The sequence below is a fragment of the Molothrus aeneus genome, chromosome 1, assembly GCF_037042795.1.
Source record: "Molothrus aeneus isolate 106 chromosome 1, BPBGC_Maene_1.0, whole genome shotgun sequence".
NCBI classification, from domain to species: Eukaryota; Metazoa; Chordata; class Aves; order Passeriformes; family Icteridae; genus Molothrus; species Molothrus aeneus.
In genome coordinates, this window is record NC_089646.1 from 99,770,001 (window position 1) to 99,790,139 (window position 20,139).

The 20,139-nt window shown below is 39.0% G+C and overlaps 1 protein-coding gene across 2 annotated transcripts in view; it reads right to left on the reverse strand.

The window, feature by feature from the left end:
* LDLRAD4 (low density lipoprotein receptor class A domain containing 4) overlaps positions 1-20,139 on the reverse strand; it is a 284,002-nt gene that overhangs the window by 143,759 nt on the left and 120,104 nt on the right. For both annotated transcript variants that reach the window (XM_066561328.1, XM_066561317.1), the window contains exon 3: positions 4,715-4,855. In XM_066561328.1, the coding sequence (XP_066417425.1) occupies positions 4,715-4,855 (141 nt within the window). The remainder of the gene's footprint in view (positions 1-4,714; positions 4,856-20,139) is intronic.

Below are 20,139 nucleotides of genomic sequence, written 5' to 3' on the forward strand. Positions count from 1 at the left end.
GATCACAGCAAAGACAACTACCTGCACTGTTTTCCACCAAACAATTCAAAACCCTAAAATCTCCACCACCACAACCCTTCTCAATAAGACATGACTTGGACACTGCAGTCTGCAGACAACAGACTACACTTCCCATTTCAAAATCTAATTTACTTTTAGCAGGACAAGGCAGGCTGATCATTTGTTGTGAAACAAAGGCAAATGCTCAAACAAATGAACTGTGTCCTTCTAGATGCAGGCACATTGTTTCAGTTCTTTGGAGTCCAAATTCTCCAGGTCACATGGAGTGGCAAGCGGCTGCCAAGGCCAAGTCTGCAATGTTTAAAATCGTACTCTTTGCCTCATTTTTCCTATCATGGCTTTGTGCTGTTAAATACACCCTTGACCTCCAAGTAGTCTTAAAAGAACAGTCATCTCCATTATCTCAATCAATAAGCCTTTACAGCTGATGAAAACAAAAACAAGTAGCCCTACTGAAAGCTGAATGGGCTCTGCTCAAGGCGAGCTGCAGGGAGAGATGCAGCAGCACTGGGTGTCCTCATGGAGGAGGGGAGGTGTGCTTCAACATGCATCACCAAACCTGCACCCTGGTGCAAATCAAGCAAGCTGTTACCTTAACATGTTCAGCCTAAATGCCTTAGCATGTATTTTGATCAACTTGCTGGACTGCAGCTTGTGTCATCTAAAATCCAACTCTAACACACCTTGGATTTTCCCAGCTGTCCTCCAATTTCTCTGTGCTATACTGTGCTGCTGGGAATCACCCAGCAGCAGCAAAAGGCAGCCCTACCTATAAGTCAGCAAAGGAAAATTAAGACAACCGAAGGACTTCAGAGATACACTTTTTGTTTTCCTTTGCACATGTGAGACATTGAGTTCGGCAGCAACATTTTTACAAGGGCATGTAGTGATAGGACAAGGGGGAATGGCCTGAAGGAGAATGGGTTTTAGATTAGGTAGCAGGGAGAAATCCTGTACTGTGAGAGTGGTAAGACACTGGAAAAGGTTGCCCAGAGAAGCTGTGAGTGCCTCATCCTTAGGAGTCTTCAAGGTCAGGTTAGATGGGGTTTTAAAGCAACCTGTTCTAGTAGAAGGTGTCCCTGCCATGGCAGGAGGGTTGGAACTGGATGATCTTTAGGGTCCCTTCCAACCCCAACAATTCTATGATTTAAAAGACTAAATTAACAGCTAGCACACTGGAGCCATATAAGAATGGCAAGGAGAAAGGAGCACCAGATCTGGGAGATGTGAACTCCTCTAACAGTAAGATAGCATCTCCTATAATCACGAGATCCAGGGAGCAGGTCACCCACAAAAAAAAAAATCTTTCTATGCTATTGCTCATGCAACTTCACTAAACTGAACAAGAAGCTCCAACACGACATTCTGGATTTGGCTGCTGGCAAGAACACAAATAAGAAATGCTTCAGCAGCTGGGAAATATGAGGTACCACTAACACAGCACATACTGCTTAAATAAACTAAAGCAGAACTTTCATATGAAAATTTATTTATTTAGACATTGGATTTTTTTTCCATCACAGGAGAACAGAAGGTTTGAATACAGCACAACAAAGGGATTCTTTGAACAAACAGCAGAGGGGAAGGCATGCTGCTTGTAGTGACGACAACGTGCTGTAGGTAAAGACAAGGGCAGTCCCAGGGAGAAACAGGATACCCTGCTTGGACGTTAACCAGCACAAACTAATAAGTGGCTCCTTTCAACAGTTTCTTTCTCATTTAAGAACTGCACAAAAGCAAGATGCAAGAACAGAGCTTATATGTAACACTGACCAGAAAGAAATACCTGGTTTAACATTCCTCGAGTGATTTTTTTTTTTTTAATACTAATTTTCTTCTTATTGAGCTGTATTACTGTCTTGTTACTAATGAGAGAGCAATGAATGTATGCACTTCTGTGTTGAAAGGCAGCCTGCTCAGCTGGGACATTTCAAGAGCATACACTCTGTTGTACTCTGGTAGGGATCCCCATTAAAATCATTGAGCAAAAGCATGCACACATTTCTTAATTCAACATGTCATCCCTCTAAGGCCTGGGGACCTCACTTCAGCAAGTATTCTAAAAGCATTTTTTCAAAGCTGGAATAAACCAACACAACTGATGTGTCCATAATAATCTTGTTTCCTATTACCAACTGGCACTGATTTCTACCATGTAGTAGTCTGTTTAATAGCCAGAACATGGTAAATATAATTTCAAAACAGTTTATGGTTGTATTATTTTTCTGTCTGGCTTTGATCTTCTTTTTCTCTTTGTTTCACCATTAGGATCCTGTTTCACTGGGATTTGTTTGTTTTTTTATATTTAAAACCAAAGTCCCTTTATGTAACAGCACTTTTCTCACAGTGCCTATTACAACAAAACAGTACAGACCCTGTCAATATGCCCAAATGCAACAAATAATGAACTGCTCTATCTGCCACCAGGTGAGCAAAAAACTAAACATTTCCAAATCCTCCTTAGCAATGCATCCAGTATTTCTTCTACAAACTCTTCATTTCCAATGATGTTGCAAAACTAGCAAATATGGTTCTTGAAAGACTTAATAATAAGACTGTTTATATAATTACCCCTCTTCACTTGGACTCTACTCGGGAGATCTCAAGTAGTAAGCCTGTTGAACACCATATTTTAGAAGCAGTCATAGAAAATTACAAACTCTAACAGATTTAAGGAAACATAATTCATATGAATGAACTTGGGGGTTTGTTGGGGTATTTTTAAACACCCATGGATGGGTGGTAACAGCCCTCAGAGCTGTAAAAGGCTGACTGGAGGAGAAAGCTGACTGTCTTTCTCCAAGTCCACTGAAAAGTAAGAAAACTGCTGCCAACTTGCACAACTTTCCAGAGACAGGATCATGAAACACACCAACTGCAATTCTCAGGAAAGCAGTAGGGAACCTTTTGCTGAAGGTTTTTCAGAGACACATTTTGTTTGCTTTGGTTGGCATGAACTTCATGTCACTGGAGGCTAGGGGGATGACTCGCCAGCTAACCAGGCAGGCCTGTCTTCATGATCTACAGCAAGAGCAGGGGGGACAGATGTGACTTAGGGGACGACCAGGAAGTTTGCAGATCCTAGGTCAAGCAAGTAACCATTTATAGAGTCCAAAGGGCTTTTGAGGAGAAGGTGCCAAGATGATACTTGATTACTGCACAACTGTCACCAGCACAGGGGGATACTGCAAATCCACCGGCGCCCTCGTTGTCAGACCTCAGATGAAGAAGGGTCTGGGAGTTCCACCTAAGAGGCTCCACCTAGGAACTCACAGGATGCCACCATCACACTGCAGCTGTGCAGGGCCACCACCTGCGATGCCACAGCTGCTCTTCATCACCAAAGTCCTGCCCTCCACCTGCTACCACTGCGGGTTTTGTGGCCACTTTTGGAAAAAGAGTTGTGCTAGCTTGGTTTAAGAGAAGAGCTGTACAGTATCTCAGTCAAAAACATTTCCTCTATTTGAACATTACATATACACTTACAAGTTCTGCATGAATAAATAATAAAATGTAACTTTTTTACAACTCAAAAGCCAACGTTATGGGCAAATGTGACATTTTGATTTGGATGCATCACCAAAGCCTATGTCTTGTCTGGGACTTGGGAAAGAGTTCCACTCAAAACCAAACCAAACAAAAATAAAATTAAATATCCTAAAAGAATACATAGGTCATTATTATTTCAAAGCCACTGAAATCATTGCAGAGGTACCAAAGTAACACAAAGTACAAGATTTAAATGATTTAGAGTAGAGCATTTAGGAACATGTCCACTTGGAGGTTAGAGGGTACAGGAGGACAGATATCCAACACCTGAACTCCATCTTCTATCCTGCTTATAGCCCCATGCATTAATTACAAAAATTACAGATACATGCTGCTCATAATTATATATAATATTACTAATAACAACACAACAAAACAGATATTCCTAAGATATAATCACAATCAGAAGTGAAATAGAATACTGAGGGATGTCAGTATGGGCAGAACAAAACTGTCTGGAAAGCAGAAGTAACATAACATACTTCTTATTGTACCTGTGTGTAAGAAACCTTATTGGAAAATTTATCACCCATCCAGAAAGCTGAATTGTAGTTTAAAAATAAATTATTGCACAAGAAACAAAAGCAAAAGCAAAGTTTGATTTCAATGTACATGACTGAGGACAAAGCACTAAGAATGCAATTCCTGTGATAAACTCTGTGTGCAATATTTATGCACTGAAGAACAGCAACTAAAGATATTTTAAATATATCAAAGGTCAGTAACCTACCAAATGATGCTGATCTCAGCACCAATAAAACTAATAGGAATTGTGAACTCTAGAAAATTATAATTTTCTTGATAGCACATAAAGACTTTTACACAGACAGAGCATAGAATATTTTGTAGAATCCTGGAAAACAGATATTTAATTATGCTTTCTCAGAGGCCACATATGATCCATATGATTATAACCACGATGTCTGTAGCACAAAATGCCTTGGAATAACTAAAAATTTACATGTTGAGAATCCTGGGGGAAGTGCATCACAAATCCTGCTAGTTCTGAGAAAAATATTATTTACTTTCTCTGTCTCATACTCCCTTGATATCATACTGCAGATCAAGGTTCCAAAACGAGTCATTTCTGAGGTAGCCAGACATATTTGACATACATGGATGCTCGCAAGGAGCCAATACTCACAGCTGAAGATGCCTGGAGGTGGATGCTCTGTTACAAGCAGGCAGTTCTCTTCATCACTGTTATCCCCACAGTCATTCTGTTGGTTACAAATCAGTGAACCAAGATACAGGCATTTACCACTGGCGCAGGTGAATTTGCACTCTGAAAGGCAAAAGAAAAAAAAAAGTGAGAAAATTGATGCCTACCCTTCTTCAGTGCTAAAATGACAATCTTTTTCAAGTAGATGCTATAATGGTGGGTGGGTCTCTGGCATTTCAACACCAACACAAACAATTTTGTCCTTACAGCATTGCATGTACAAATATATATGTGATGCATTTCTGATCACCAGAATCAAAACATAAGTAAACCAGATTTGCCACTTGGGAAAATTCACCTTTTTTAATAATAAGCAATATTTTTTGCAGTTCATGTTGATTATAGTTCACTTTGGACAAAGATTGTGTTCTCATATATGTTTGTGTGGCACCTTGCATATCTGGGGCAAGACAGCACTATTCATAAAAATAATAATTGTCCCACATTAAAAAAAAAATCTCGCATCAGCTGTAAGGCAACAGTATAGTTTGTAACCAGGAACAATCCTGTTCAGTCACAGACAATTATTCCTTAACTACCTTCCCAAAGCCAATTTGCCAGTCTCCCACTTAATTACAGTCAAGTACTTGGTGTCTGCACATTAGAATCCCACATGCTAGTGTTCTTTATAAGTTAGTAAACTTCTAAAATGCCTATAAGATGTCTGAATGCTAAATGGCATTAGTGTAGCTTTTACACTTTGTTTTTACAAAAAAAAAAGGAGAACAGTTTCCCCTAAATATGATTCTGTCATGAGAACAATTCCTATGAGACCAAGTACACTTTACAACAAGTACAGGAGATGTAATTAGGAAATATTCACAAAAATATACACACAATTATGAAAAGCTTTCTCACTAGGATTGCTCCTAAGTAAAATACTTGTACAGAACAGAGAACACAGTATATCTAGACAAACTAAAATTTAATGATTACACTGCTAGTATGTTGACAAATTCTGGTGATTGTCATTCACAAACAGAGGCAAAGCAGACAGAAATAGAAACTCTCACAAGCAGTTTATTAAAGGAATGCCATTCCCAGAACCCTGGGCTTCCCTAACACTACAGTATGGGTTGGCTGATTCTGCTTCAGAGAGATGATTTCTGGTCCTTCCCAGCAAAGAGGCAGAATTTGTTCATCTTCAACAGCATCAGCAGAAGACTTTGCTTTAATCTTAACTTAGTCTGAACTGAGACAACAGGACCTCCAATTCTAAAAGGTCCCTAAATCAGTTACCGAGGTGTGACACTTAATCACACGTGTCTGTTACATAATGCACGCACGGTAATAGCAAAGGAGAGGAAAAAGAAACTGAGAAAGGGAGCAAATTCATTCTCATTTTTCATTTGCTTTATAGATAAAAGCAATTTGCAGACTTCACTCTGAACACTTTTCAAGAGTATTAATGATATTTTGGTATACATACCAGCAAGAGCCTGCTGCAATAAAAAATTGTATGCATAAATATGTGTAACATATAAAATGTTACTTAGGAATATAAATAGAAGGTATGAAAAGCAAGGAAAATAAGCATTTCCTGAAGGGGAAAAAACAGATCTATTTTGCTTGGTGGAAGTGTACTTATAAAATAAGTATTTTGCCTAAATGAGGTCCTCAAATTTAAGCTTTTTTTCAGTCCAACCCTGCAGTCCCTAACCTATTAATAAAATACTGTACAGACAAATTACTTTCTTCTGTTTGTTACTCTGTTCTTCTCTGCAACAACAAAGAACTGAAGAGGTTTTGAAGGGCTTAGATTCCTTCTGAGTACAGACTATAAAAAAAAATCATAGCCAAATGAAGTAAGCCTTTGAAACCTGTGGAACTGAAGAGGTCATTAACAATTACTTCTGACTTAAAAAAACAGGCTCAATATTAGCAATCTGATAATTACAATGCTTTAGGACTCATTTCTGCAATTTCATAAAGAAACTGGAACAAGAAATGAAAAAAGCTGTCTTGGAAGGTTAGAAGAGTCGCCTTGAAAGGATTCAAACTTCCCAGGTATCTTAAAGGAAGAATATCACACCGGGTTAAGTTAGAGTGGGAAAGAACATAATGCTTCTATTAGAAAGAAACAATCACCATATTGCAGTTAGAATATGTGGCATGCTACTTTGGCTAGCTTTTACTGCTTTCCTGTGCCTTTGTGTTGAGTCCTAACGTAAAGCTTTCCATGCTTCCCCCCATGGCTGATGTAAAATGCTCAAGCAAGATGTCAAGTCAAAAGCAGTTAAAGCAAAGAGCTCAAGGTGTCTGTTTGCCAGCAGATTATACAGTTTTCACACAAAAGACTAGACGAAGCATTACATTTTTCATAGCTATATTAAAGTCTTAAAAGTTCTGGGGTTTAACTAACATTATCATAAGAGGACTAACCAGAAGAAAGGATTTGTGATTTAAGGTGAAGTGAGGGGGTTGTCATAGATAACAGACCACACTGAAATTTAGAATCAAAAAGCAGACTAAATCAACTTTTCTTGTAGAATATTAAGGATACTTCCTCATTCCCTCACACATGTGAAAATAGCCATTGTGAAGGTGCATTTAAAAAAAAAAGTGTCATGAGGCCTCTTGTCCCCTTTTTGTTGTGCCCACATTGACTGGAACATTGCTCACAATACCAAGGGAATTCTGTGTTGATTTGAAAATGGGGCATGTTGTCAAAAATCATGTTGCCTTCTATCTCCTACCAAATCTATTTGCAAGGAAGCACTCATCTTCTACTGGCCCTGGCTGGGATGGAGCTAACCTTCTTTACAACGGACCCTGTGGTGGCTATTTGGATTTGTGATCCAAACAATCAGTGTTGGACAGTGTTGTAGGACAGTACTGATGTCACAACCATGTTTTGGTTAGTGCTGAGCAGTGCCTGCATGTCCATGGGGCTTCCTCTTTTTCTCACTCACACATCTGCAAAAGTAACACCTAAATCTAACAAAATGTAATATCTAATGGAGGACACAAATTTGCAAAACTTCGTCTGCATAATTACATTCTGTTGAAGTTTAAAAGAAATATTCAAAGAAAAAATGTATTGCAGGAATAGGATAAATTAATTAAACAGATTATCCAATGAGAATACAGATACTTCTGACCATAGAATATACTTAGCATCTGGTATTTGCAACTTGTGAACAAAATTTCAGTACCTTAAATTAGTTTGCTTAGTGAATGCATTTAAGCAGTGCTTTTATTAAAACCAGAGAAGAACCCTTCCTTGTAAATCAAAATGGGTCAAAGTCAGATTGAGGGAGGTAGCAGAAAGCAAATATTAGAGTATTTTCAAACTGAAATAAACCTGCAGAGGTCTGTACCAAAATACAAGAAGTGACCTCAAAACACTCTGACCAGGTAATCCAGACCAGTCCAGACTAAACCACTATGCCTAATGACACACCAGAGAGACCTTTTCAGTACAAAGTATTGTACTTGGCCTGTCTAGACAAGACAGGGGGGAAAGATCCTGTTCTGACAACATGCCAGCATGATCCTTCTTTCATGAATAATGTTTCAAAGCTAGACAATTTCCCTTTTCATTTTCAAGTGGCAATTAGTGAAACATCAGTCAGTTGGTCAGCAAGGCTCTGACTACAGCTAAACCTGAAGCAAGACGACAGCTACTGGAGGTTGAAAATATCAACCCTTCTTATAATTATGTCTTACTATGTTCATAATTATGTCTGGAGCATACTTTAAGAAAAAAAAACCTATATGATACAGTGGTTCTTCAATATAAAATTTGAATAAACGTACAGGTAGAACTTGACTATCTTGAAAAAAAAGGAATTCTAAGGATACTATTATGAACATTTCCTATTTTTAGAAACTGAATGCAAGTAGTATAAATACATATATTGCACACATGTTCAAGGTAGATGCCTGAATGCATAAAACTCTCTACAATTACCAATATACTACTGCATTTTAAATAGTTTCAAATAGTTAATTGAAGGTTATGTTTCTGTTGCTACAGCAAAATATGGATTTGCCTCATGATACAAAAAAATTACCCTGATCAGATTTTTTACTGTGAAATGCAAGATCTGATTTATTGGGTAGGCTTATTTTATACTTTCTGTGCCTAGCCAACAAGATAATTTTATCCTTGCATTCAACTTAATTCTTTTAGACTTCATTTACACTTGACTTCATCCATATGAACAGCATTCCCATTGTTTTGTCATCCCACTTACCGCAGGGCATTTTTAATTATAGCTAAGTGCTGTTTGTTTTTCTAATGTAAGCCCAACCATGGGCCAAGGAAAAAAAAGCAACGAAGTGTCATATTGAAAAAATATGGTGGTTTAGGCCACTGTTATGATGCATGTCACAGCTGCTTATTTAACGGGTCTGAGATGATTATCTGACCCAGGGGCAGAATTCTCTTCCATCCATTCGAATCAAAAATAAAGAACTCTACATGCAGCCAGTGACTCCAAACTGTTGTGACCAAACTGTAGTAACACGCTTCAGACGCACAAAGTGAAATCCCAAGTGATGGCTGGGACTCCACCGGAGCTGAAAGGCACTCTCCCAAAATCCAGCAGACTGGCAGCTGCCCGGGCAGCTCAGCCAGCAGAGGGTGATCAAATACCCTACTGAAGTCATGGAAATGGAAGGTAAGGATCTCTTTGCCTCCAGGTGGGTGGACCTAGATCTGCAGAATAAAGGCCTAATTTCTAATTTCTCATATAAAGACACCATTTTAAGAACATCATCATACTTCCTCATACTCCTGCTCATATTGCAGCATGTAAGAGCCTGAAAGAAAATGTGTTTAAAGGGCACCATCACCTATTATAAGGCTAATAAGAGGCAGAAGCAGTAAAATGGGGAGGACAGGAGGAACCACACTTCACTAGAGATTAAAGAAATATAAACCACAAATACCAGAGTCAGTACAATAAAACCCTGTTCAGCCTCTCACAAACATCTGTCTGTGTATTATTTTTAATATTGTAGATTGTAGCTTTATAATGGGAAGTAAATCATAAATAGGAGACATGCACACAAGGAGCATGTTTATTTGGGAAAAAGCTTGGTTAATAAGGAAGATGGCAGGCTGCCATGCAATCTAATAAACCTCCACTGGTGCAGGGAAGGGAGGGATAAATAGGTCTGTACCAAACAAAAAAGCACTTCACAAAAAGAATGCCAAGCAGAACACCAACAGGAATGAAAGAGGATCAGCTTATGCAGCGTAAGGAGCAGAGCTGTAAGCCACAGCCAGAGGCCTGTCCTCAGCACCCACGGCCTCACGCAGGACCAAGGAGTGAGGCTGCTCCCAGAGCCGCGCCACGTGGGGACAGGGACCTCCGCTGCCCAGGGGAGATTACAGCCTTAAAACCAGGCTGATTGAAAGAAGATTGTTACTGGTTCAGAACCAGTCTCATTTACTCTTACAGTCCCCCATGCTCACTTGCTTATCCAGCAATTATCTTTTCATCTACTTCTTAAGGCAAAGCCTGGAGCTATGCCCTGTAATGAGTTACTATTTATGTCAGTAGCTAAAGGAAGCAAGCACAATATTCTTGCACACAGGTAGCGAAATCCACTGCTCAGTTCACCAGTTCAGGGCATTAGGACTTTTCACAAAGCTCACCTTAATTAATAGCCTGAATAAAATTACCCCAGACATCGTGGGGGTAACCAAAAGAGCTCCTTTATTTTGAGATTGGTCAGTGAGGTTAGTTTTTGCCTGTGATCTTTCTTCACAGTATATACCTGTCTCTGGTGTGAAAATAAAGAGAAAAATCTCATCCTGGGGGCCATGGGGGCGTTAAGAGAAGAGTTTTTATCAACACTGGAAACTAAATTCAGGAGACTCACTGTCACTGAGCCACCATTCTGTCCACACAGCAATTCTCCACAGCTTCACCTTGGGGACCAGCAGCAGCCCTAAGCACATCCCCTCAGGAATGAGACAGCAGTTCCCATCACAGCACTCATCACTAATGGACAAAGCCTTTCCAAGGTGATCTCAAAGACTGTCAAGCTCACACAAATTGCCAGTTCTGGCAGCATAGAGAAAAGCCAAAAAAGGATAGGCTCTTCTATTGCCACCCTCATAAATGATTTGTTCTATTTATCACTTACCTTCCCATAAAACAGCAAGGCAGTATAACTAAGGAGTTCCATTTTCTGCCCTTCCACCCACTTGCTTTTCCTGGACTGGCAGTGTTTTGCCTGCTTATGCCCACAGAGAACTGAAATGCCAGGACTTCTCAACAGAAGTCAAGAACTGTGTCTCCCTCTCCTCATTCATGTGAAGATCCTTTACATCCCCACTAAAGCCCCCTGACACCCTCTCCAGCCACACAGCTTCTGCAGAAACATCCTTCCAGCAGCGTGTGCCTGGCACTCCCCGGCACAGGGACTGGGACCAGTGCCAACAGCTCCAGCAAGTGACAGTCTGGACACTGCCCCAAGGCTCCACTTGGGTCAGAGCCCCCAGACAGAAGGACATGGCACCACGGCAGACACTCACTCCACCTGATGGGAAGAAATGACCTGTGAGGAGGGATGGGTTTCCAGAAGCCATGGGAAGGCCTCGTGTCTGCCCTGACAGACCCCACAGGAGCTGCCTGTACTCCTCTATATGCACCAGCAAAGTTTTCCAAGTCAAGTATGGGGAAGGGGGGAAGGAGCACCAGTGACTCAACTAATGACACTCTCATTTTCAGTTGAGAAATTACATGAGGAGACGATTAAAGATACATTAAGCATGTACCTTATAATTTTTGTCAAGCAAAATGTCATTATCATGGGCAAGTGCAGGTAAGAAGGGTATATGCAAATGAGATTTTCTTAACATCTCATCCTCCTTAATCATAATTCAAAGAATTCTTGAATTATGGTAAATATTTTAAAATTATCTTAGTTGGTGTTCATCTTAAGAAATCTTTAATGATCACAAGCAGTGCCACTTACTAGGTTTGTAGAGTACTGCATATGTAGAGGAATATAAAATAAAAAAATCACATTACTGAAGCAGTTTGTTGCTTTTCCTTTGGAATACTGTTTGCTTGACAAACAGCTCAAGACAAGACCATTTTATCAGGCAACTTCATAAACTCTGAATCCACAGAAATACAGACTAAACCATGTCCCTTCACAGATGCCTTGTGGAGTTTTGACTAAAACCAGGCCCAGATGAAGACACACAACAGTTACTGCAACATCCAATGATTATTTGGGGTTGGGGAATATGGTTTGATTGGTGGGGAAAAGTGTTGTCCTTATGTATTTTGTTGTTAAATTAGGTCACATTAAGACTTTGACCCCTGTAGGGCAGGAACTGTTTTAAGTTAGCTCTCCTAGGAGGTACTGAAGTACAGAACAAATACCATTCTCATCAGAAATGGTGTAATGGTACTGAATCAAGGAGGGGTCTGAGAACAGACCCGAGAACTGGATTCTTCACAAAAGCAATGCAAAATGCAGGCAAGATTATACTGTGTTTCAGTAATCAACCTAATACTGATGACAGAAATCAACCTAATACTGACGACTTTTTTTTTTTTTTCATAGGTCTTCCTGAGCACAATGTGCAGAAAATCTAAGAGAATTTGATGCATTTACTGTGTGTCAAGATGCAGGACAGTTATGGAGTTTCCACTGTAAGAGGAGTTCCAGATTTCCATGGACAACAGCATTCTTCTTTCATTTCTCAGTGGCATTTGAATTGTGCAATGCACAATAATGTGAGTAATGAGAAATCTGTTATCACCTGGATCATGTTCTCTGATCCACACCTGCAAAGATTTGCGTGTTCCTGCAGTAAATATCTTGTCACTGTTAGATTTTGTATTTTAAAAGCAATTTTAACTAAAGTCCAATTATCTAAGAAGTGTCTAACTCAGTTCACTGTGCCTCAGGGTTCAGACAAAAATATTAACAAAATAATACCTAGATTAAAGGGAAATTGATTGCTCTCAGTGGTTTGCACCATACAGCATGGACAAAGTTTTTTACAAACTAGTACTGTCTTGTATCAATTCTTACTAAACTCTTCCCTCCTTATTCATCTCTATCTAAAAAATGAGTCACACATTCTATTCACCTTAGTATTTTTCCCAGAAGTCCACAGTTTCTTGGCTAAGTCTTTTAAAGAAAATAAACAAAATAAATCCTTTCTACCTGTCTTTAATCTTCCTTTTTACCAATTGCCATGAACACTTCCTCTCAAGTATGTACTAGAGTGCAAATGTATACAGACTCCCACATATATGCATTTCCATACAGTGGAGCTGGTATTCATTTGATTTCCCTAATATTTTCCACTATAAATACCTTGGAGAATCCCTCCCATGTTCACTGCATGTAGCAGGTCTGTGATGCTGAGCTGGAAGAATACCCCTAGCCTACAGAAGTGCCTCTTCTATGCCCCAAGAAATTCTCTTCTGCTTTTACAGAAATAAAAACTGTTAAAAAAAAAAAAAAAACCAAAACAAAAAAAAAAAACCACACAAAAAACAAAAACAAAAAAAAAAAAAAAACAAAAACAAAAAAAAAAAAAAAAAAAAAAGAAAAAGCAGTTATCTTCTTATTGTCTGCATCAGGGGAGTCTCTGGCAGCACTCCCAAATAACTCAAAGGTGCAGACACTGTGAGGCTCCAGCAGTACCACTGGCAGAGCAACAGCCCAAGCCATACTGGGACAGCAGGGGAAGAGGCAGATGTGCTGCAGTGGGGAAGGGAGGTGAGCTCTGCTCCCCCTCACTTTGACACAAGATTTCCACTTCACTTCCAGGTACAGCCAAGTTCAGCCATTACTACAACCACCAGGTGCTCCTCTTTCCTCCCCAAGTGCTCCCAACATCAAGGGCATGAGACAGACACAAAGAAGAAATGTCAACAGAGAGCCAGCATTTTATGCTTTGAGAATGCCTCATTTAGCAACCTGTGCAGCATAGTTTTAATAAAGATTATTTCAAACTAAAATTATGAGATTTTATTTAAGCATCAGCAACATTTTTGACCAGCATGCAGGTATTTAACCAAGATTATTTAACTATTTCCATGGCCAAAGTGCTTACAAAGCAGACTGCGCAGAAAACACTTATACAGGCATTGCAAAGAAATCTCTACCACTTAGATCTTTCTGTTGTTGCAACAGTATCACTTAAAAATAGACAGTGTGTTTAGGACAGTGCATTTCAGGCTGTGAACGCATGATGCTGGATGGTGCTGAGTCTCTCCTTGCACCATGCATTGTCTTGGGTAACTTCACAGCAGAGAAAAGCACAGCAGATTACTTCCCTTCCCTAATCTGTACTCAACTTTGCAGATACACTGAATGTTGAAGTGAAAAAGTACCTAATAAGTAGACCCAAGCCTAACACAATGCAAAACTTGAATATAAACAGAGGCTCTAGTTCACAAGCTCGGGCCACGACTACACTGCATGTGATAACCAACAAAAACAAAAACAAGCTGGAGCACTGTGTCCCCATAACTGAGGGCTTTTTGCTGGCACTGCTGCCCAGTGACAGCTGGGGGGGACATGGCACAGCCTTCCCCCAACATCAGCTGCAGTTCACACCCACCTGCAGCCACTCCTCTGGAAAGAGACAGAGAAACTAAGGAGGCTTCTGACATGTCTGCTTGAGTCAGGGGGACCACCTGACCCAAACTAAGTCTTGGCATGGTGAGGAGGAAAAGACTAGAGTGGGTCACCCAGGGAGGACTGATGGTGCCTGGGTGTCCAGGTGTGACAGTAAGGGCTTTGTCTTCACACCTACACATCTGGCTTGGGTGAAGCCACACAGCCTGGCACCCTCTTGACCGAGCTGGCTTTGAGAAGTTAACCATGCTTGTCCCTTCCTAAACACAGTTTTGCAAAAAAAGCTCAGTCTAGTGGACACCTGGTATGCACTGAACCAATACACCTGAGCAGTGCCCACCTGCCAGGCACATATCCAGCTGTGACCTGGGCTTGGGGTACCACTGATGGTTGAAACTGGCTTTTCTGACAAAATGTGCTTTGCATTCTGAGATCCAAGTAGGACTTGATCTACAAACCACACTCCAAAACTCTGACACATTACCTCACGCCTCTGGCTGTTCTGGACATGATTTCTGTCTGTGGTTTATCTTAATAAGCTGGACTGGAAAGTGCTGTGGTTGACATGCAGATCAGTCATGCCAGCCTTGAGACAGCAACGTCTGTCAGAGAGGCAGTGCAGACAGCCAATAGCAATAACCATTTCAGACATCTAATTTAAATCTGCCACTGTATATCTGTCAGAAGCCCCACAGAATTTTTTGGGTGGGGACAAGAGAGGGGCCCAGGATAAATCTCCGGTTACAGCGCAAGCTATCAGTGTATCGATGACAAGTTAAAGCATGTTAAAAATTGTACAAACGATGTGCTGAACACAGAGAACCTCCCAGCCACGAAGGAGAATAAACAGCCAGAGCACTGGAAACTCAAGAGCAACTCACTGTGTTTTAACTCTAGGCAAGGTAGTTTGTATTATTGTACCAGCTCATTATTATAATCTGTTCAAAGATGGTGATAATTTTCTGTGTTTTTGTAAGTCAGGATAATTGAACTGAGGTCAGCTTCATAGCACTGTTCCCTCTTCAGAATACTTCAAATAAGAAGCTCATAGTAAAGCAAAAATGCAGTTAATACCACACTGATCATTTTCTAGCAATGACAAAGGAACAAAGTATTTGTTAGAGCTTCCTAATAACCCTCTAATTTAAGGTCCTTATGCTTAAAAAATTATTGAGACACTAAGAAACACCATCTAAATGGATTCATTTTCCTTGGCACTAGGAGGTATTTCTTTAAAACATAACATGTCTTATTATTGAATGTTACACTAATATACAAAAATTACTTGTCCAGAGAAGAGCCCAGTCTTAAATCCAGTATGCAGATTAAGAATATTTTATAATCTGCAGGCACTGCTTTCAGATAAATGAATATAAAAAGAATGATCTTAAAGAAAGAAAAAAGAAGTCCAACAGCTACCAGTACTAGGTAAAAAACAATCTAGAACACGAATCTTTGGAAATCAAATTCAAAGGTGAGTGAAATTCTACAGCAGTGTAATATAAGGGTCCCTGATTTTTTCCTAGTCCAGTTCTCAGATACTTACTGAGACATAAAAAAGGCTACAATTAAATAAACACTGTGAACACATTAGCACATTCTAATGTTTGTGCATCTAATCTGTTGTTTTTAAAATCTGAGCTGAGATGTGGCTTCTAGCGTGCAAATATCATCTGCTCTACACAGTATTAAACAAAAACATTCACCTAAAGTACTTCAGCAAAAGCTTCAACAAACCCTTTGTATTTTGTGTTACAGTGGATTAGGAATTACCTAGAAAAGTTGCAATTAACAACAGTGGGGAAATAATAGTGAAATACATCTTTTTATACTTCATGAAGTAACTGTCTTTGAGTTGACAGTAAAATATTTAAATGTGTTCTACTGCCTAAAAGACAGAAGCAGTGATGGCAGGACAACACACCCTGATAAAAGGTCATTTAAAAGGGTAGGAAGTCCCTTTCATAATGGATTAGCATTATAAAAAATGTAAGAAAAATTTCCTTAAATGACCTATGTGTTAGGGGATTTTGTGAAGTTCACCTATTTTAAACAGCAAGCAGCACTTTAATACTTATTGGTATATGGCATGCAGTCATCTAAGCCTTCAAAATGGGATAAACTATTTAAAAAAGATGAGCATGTTTGTAACAGATATGCACATAAAAGAGTAATAACTTACAGTCTTCAGAGCATTTTGCTGTTGTTAAACTCATAGTTGACATGGTAGAACATTTGAGAGAAGAATACGGTTTGGGTTTAAACATGCTTTCTAGAGTTCCAAATATGACCTCACACACCCAGTGTTATTTTTGTCAAAGCTTAAAATATGGAATGAAACAATCTTATTCTGCAAGCACATATTAAGCAGACCATTAATAAAAGAAAAATTACATTCTCTTGTGAGTAAAACACTAACATTCACATGATGTCACACAGCAGAGTATCTGATTACTCTTCTTGAATGGCAAAATTTTGGCAGAGCTGCTGTTAGCTGAGATGGACTCAGTTTGCTTTGAGGAACACTGCTCCTCAGTGCTATTCCTCAGGTTGCAGTCTTTGATTTCCATGGCAATTTTTTGGGAATACAGCTGTAGAGTGCTGTTCTTTGGAAACCTTAATTAACTAAGCTACAGCAAACATCCTAAATGGCAGGTATTTGAGAGACACTCACAAAGTGAAGAAAAGAATTCACTCTATTTCAGATTTCCAAATAGAACATTGGGATCCTTCAGAGAATCACCGGATTACAGCTTTTTAGAAGCATAATCCCATCAGACAAAAAATTGGGTAAAAATTAATTCTATTTGATGACATCAATGATGGAAGGAATTCACATATTAAGCATCAAAGAAATGGGCAGTGGGTATGGAAGGCTAGGCACCTTTCTAATAATGTTCTGATGTTTGGTAGGTCTGTCTCATTTTGACATTTTGGGGGCTAATCACATGTATTTTAATGAGAACTCACTTCACTGAATTCCACTCCTAAACGTGTATTTTAAATAACTTGCTCGCTATTTTCTTTGACACTAAAGGTGACCTATATATGTTAAGATTGTGGAAAGATACTGTGAATATATAGAGAGAGATATAGGAACGTGGAAAAGGAAGACTAAAAAAAGAGAGAGGAATGTTTTGCCCCTTCTTATTTTTTTAGAACATTAAGTATTTCATTCTCTCATATTACAAGTACCTAGAGATGAGAGAGGATTACTCCTTAAATCACTTTAAAACTCTCTAGATAATATCTTCAACTTTAATGGGGCTTCACATATTTATTTCACTTAAAGCTTATTTATATCACATGCCTAGCAATCAGCAGCCTACATCTTGTCTTTTGCATAAAGATTTCTCCAAGTGTCTTCTAAATATTTTTTCTCTCTCAAGCCACGTATCAACAGCGAAACAAGGAAAGAATAACCTGATTTTAAAAAGAATCTTATCAGTGTTATTTTCTTATAAAATAATTTCCTTTTTCACAACATATAGGCAAGTACCTTGCAAAGAATTAAAATCAAAGAACAAAAAAATCCAATCTTTTTGTATTCTTTCCTTACAAAGTTCACCTTTCATGTACCATTATATAAAGAGACATGTAGTTTCACATGAATATATCTAACAGCAAACACAAAGCATTGGAGGCCAAGGTTTGAAGCAAAATCTGGCCTAAAATGTATTGACCTGGGGATTTCCTTCACAAAGTACTCAGCCTGTGAATTATTTCATACTTCTTAAATGCAAGGACAACATAGAGCTCAAAATCTCACTGCAGAACCATCTTAAAAAAGCACTGGCTTGCTTTGTATGGAAATTTCCATGAGTCAATAGGAAATGCATTTTTTATTTTAAACACAGTATCAACTGATTTTGAATCCATGTATCAACAACATATTATATAACCTATGATGTGATTAGGCAACACAGGTTGCAAAAGCAGATTCCAAAAACACATGGAATAGTCCTGCCAGACTGTGCTACAATTTCCCAGCTTCCGTTTTAATACTTGATGTCTGCATACAAAACCAGCAGGCCAAACAAGAAGACTGGTCTGAATTATTTTCATTTGATATTCGGGAGAAAGGAGATTTGCTGGCTGCTGCACAAGGGAGCTGCCTGCAGTACTGCACTATTACATTTGCAAAGCATGCAAGACTCAAGTCCTGCAAAGAACATGGAGCAGCAGGAAGGGAATGCATAACACTGTGTACCAAAAGATCCAGGGGGAAAACTATGATGCTGTCTTAAATAATAGTTCTAGAAATTTTTCTTCCAGTAAAGTCACAGAAGATTTTGTAAGATCTTGAAACAAAAATGTTACGATTCTTTTCTTAGCTGCAGTTTTCCCACAGTCTATATGACACTGGGCAAGCTGCTTGGATCTTCCCAGCATACCTAGAGCTGTAATAATAGTAATAACAATAACAGCAATAATAATGATGATGATGATGATGCCACTACTGCTGCTGTTAAATTATGTAGACATGTAAAGCTCATGATGACAGTAAGAAGGAAAGTATTGAGGCAAACTGAACAACATTACCATGTGTCTCAGTATAAACGAGAATCTCTATTTTTTAATAATTTTAATAATTTTCTAGTTCCATTATTTTTTTATCTCATCAATTATTAATAAACATCTGTTATCTGCACAGATTTTCTCAATGGAAACTGTTTCAGTTGGGCCACCCAGACAGCTATAAGATGAGATACAATGCTCTTGCTCACTTCCATTTAACCCAAACATTTATCTCTAAAGACAAAGTAAACCAAAACAGTTTTACGTCCCATCTTGCATGACAAGCCACTTTTTTTGTTGTTCAGACATAGTTTCCAGCATCTCTTTTCAGCCAGCTACAGATTAAACAATTAAATCAGTACATAACTAGCACTGCTGCAGTGGTCAGTGGAGCTTTACCTTGTTTATCTTTCATTTCCTGAGGTAGATACAACACCTGAAGAAGAAACCCGGAGCAATATACTCTTAGAAGACTAATCCATATTCTTACTTCCCAGGATCTAATCTCTGTTCTCAGTGAAGGCAACAATAAAGCAGAACTTCCCTACAAGACTACAAAGATTTCAATGATGAAGAATTATTAGAAATTTCTTGCACCAATATACAATGATGTCTTTTTCCCTGATGACATTTCCCCTAAATATTTCAAATTGAAGTAGTCAGAAATATGAAAATGCTTTCTCTCTGTATGAAGGACATGAATACTAGCAGGGTATATGAGGCATCCTAAGGATGGAAAGCTGCCATGAGCTCTGTCTAAAACACTGTGCATCACAGTCTGTGTCAATTGTCCATGACCCCGTCACCTCTCCACCCTGGAGGCCATGAAATTGGGCCTGTCTGAGACAGCCATCATATCATGATAGATCTGGGACAGTTCAGAACATAAAACATTATTGCAATGTTAAATTATTAATTTATGAGAAAGGTGTGAAGGTTTGAAAGAACTGCTCAGAGATTTCTGCTGAACCTGAAAAAGGTTTTGAAGAGGAATAAAAATAAAAGCACAGTTAGTGGACAACTGATTCCAGCTATAGACTGCCTTTGTTTTATTCCTTGCCTTGGTTTATTATTCCACTCCCCAGTATCTTAGGGAAGGATAATTTTAAGAAGAACTACAGATGAGCAGAGACCAGTAATTCTTGTCTTAACTGCTACTAAAATCTGAACAGCCATTTTATTTTATTGCCAGTTCAGCCATTAGTACCATGGGTCAAGGGCTCAAGTTCACTTCCCTTTGACACTGTGTCTTCAGTCAC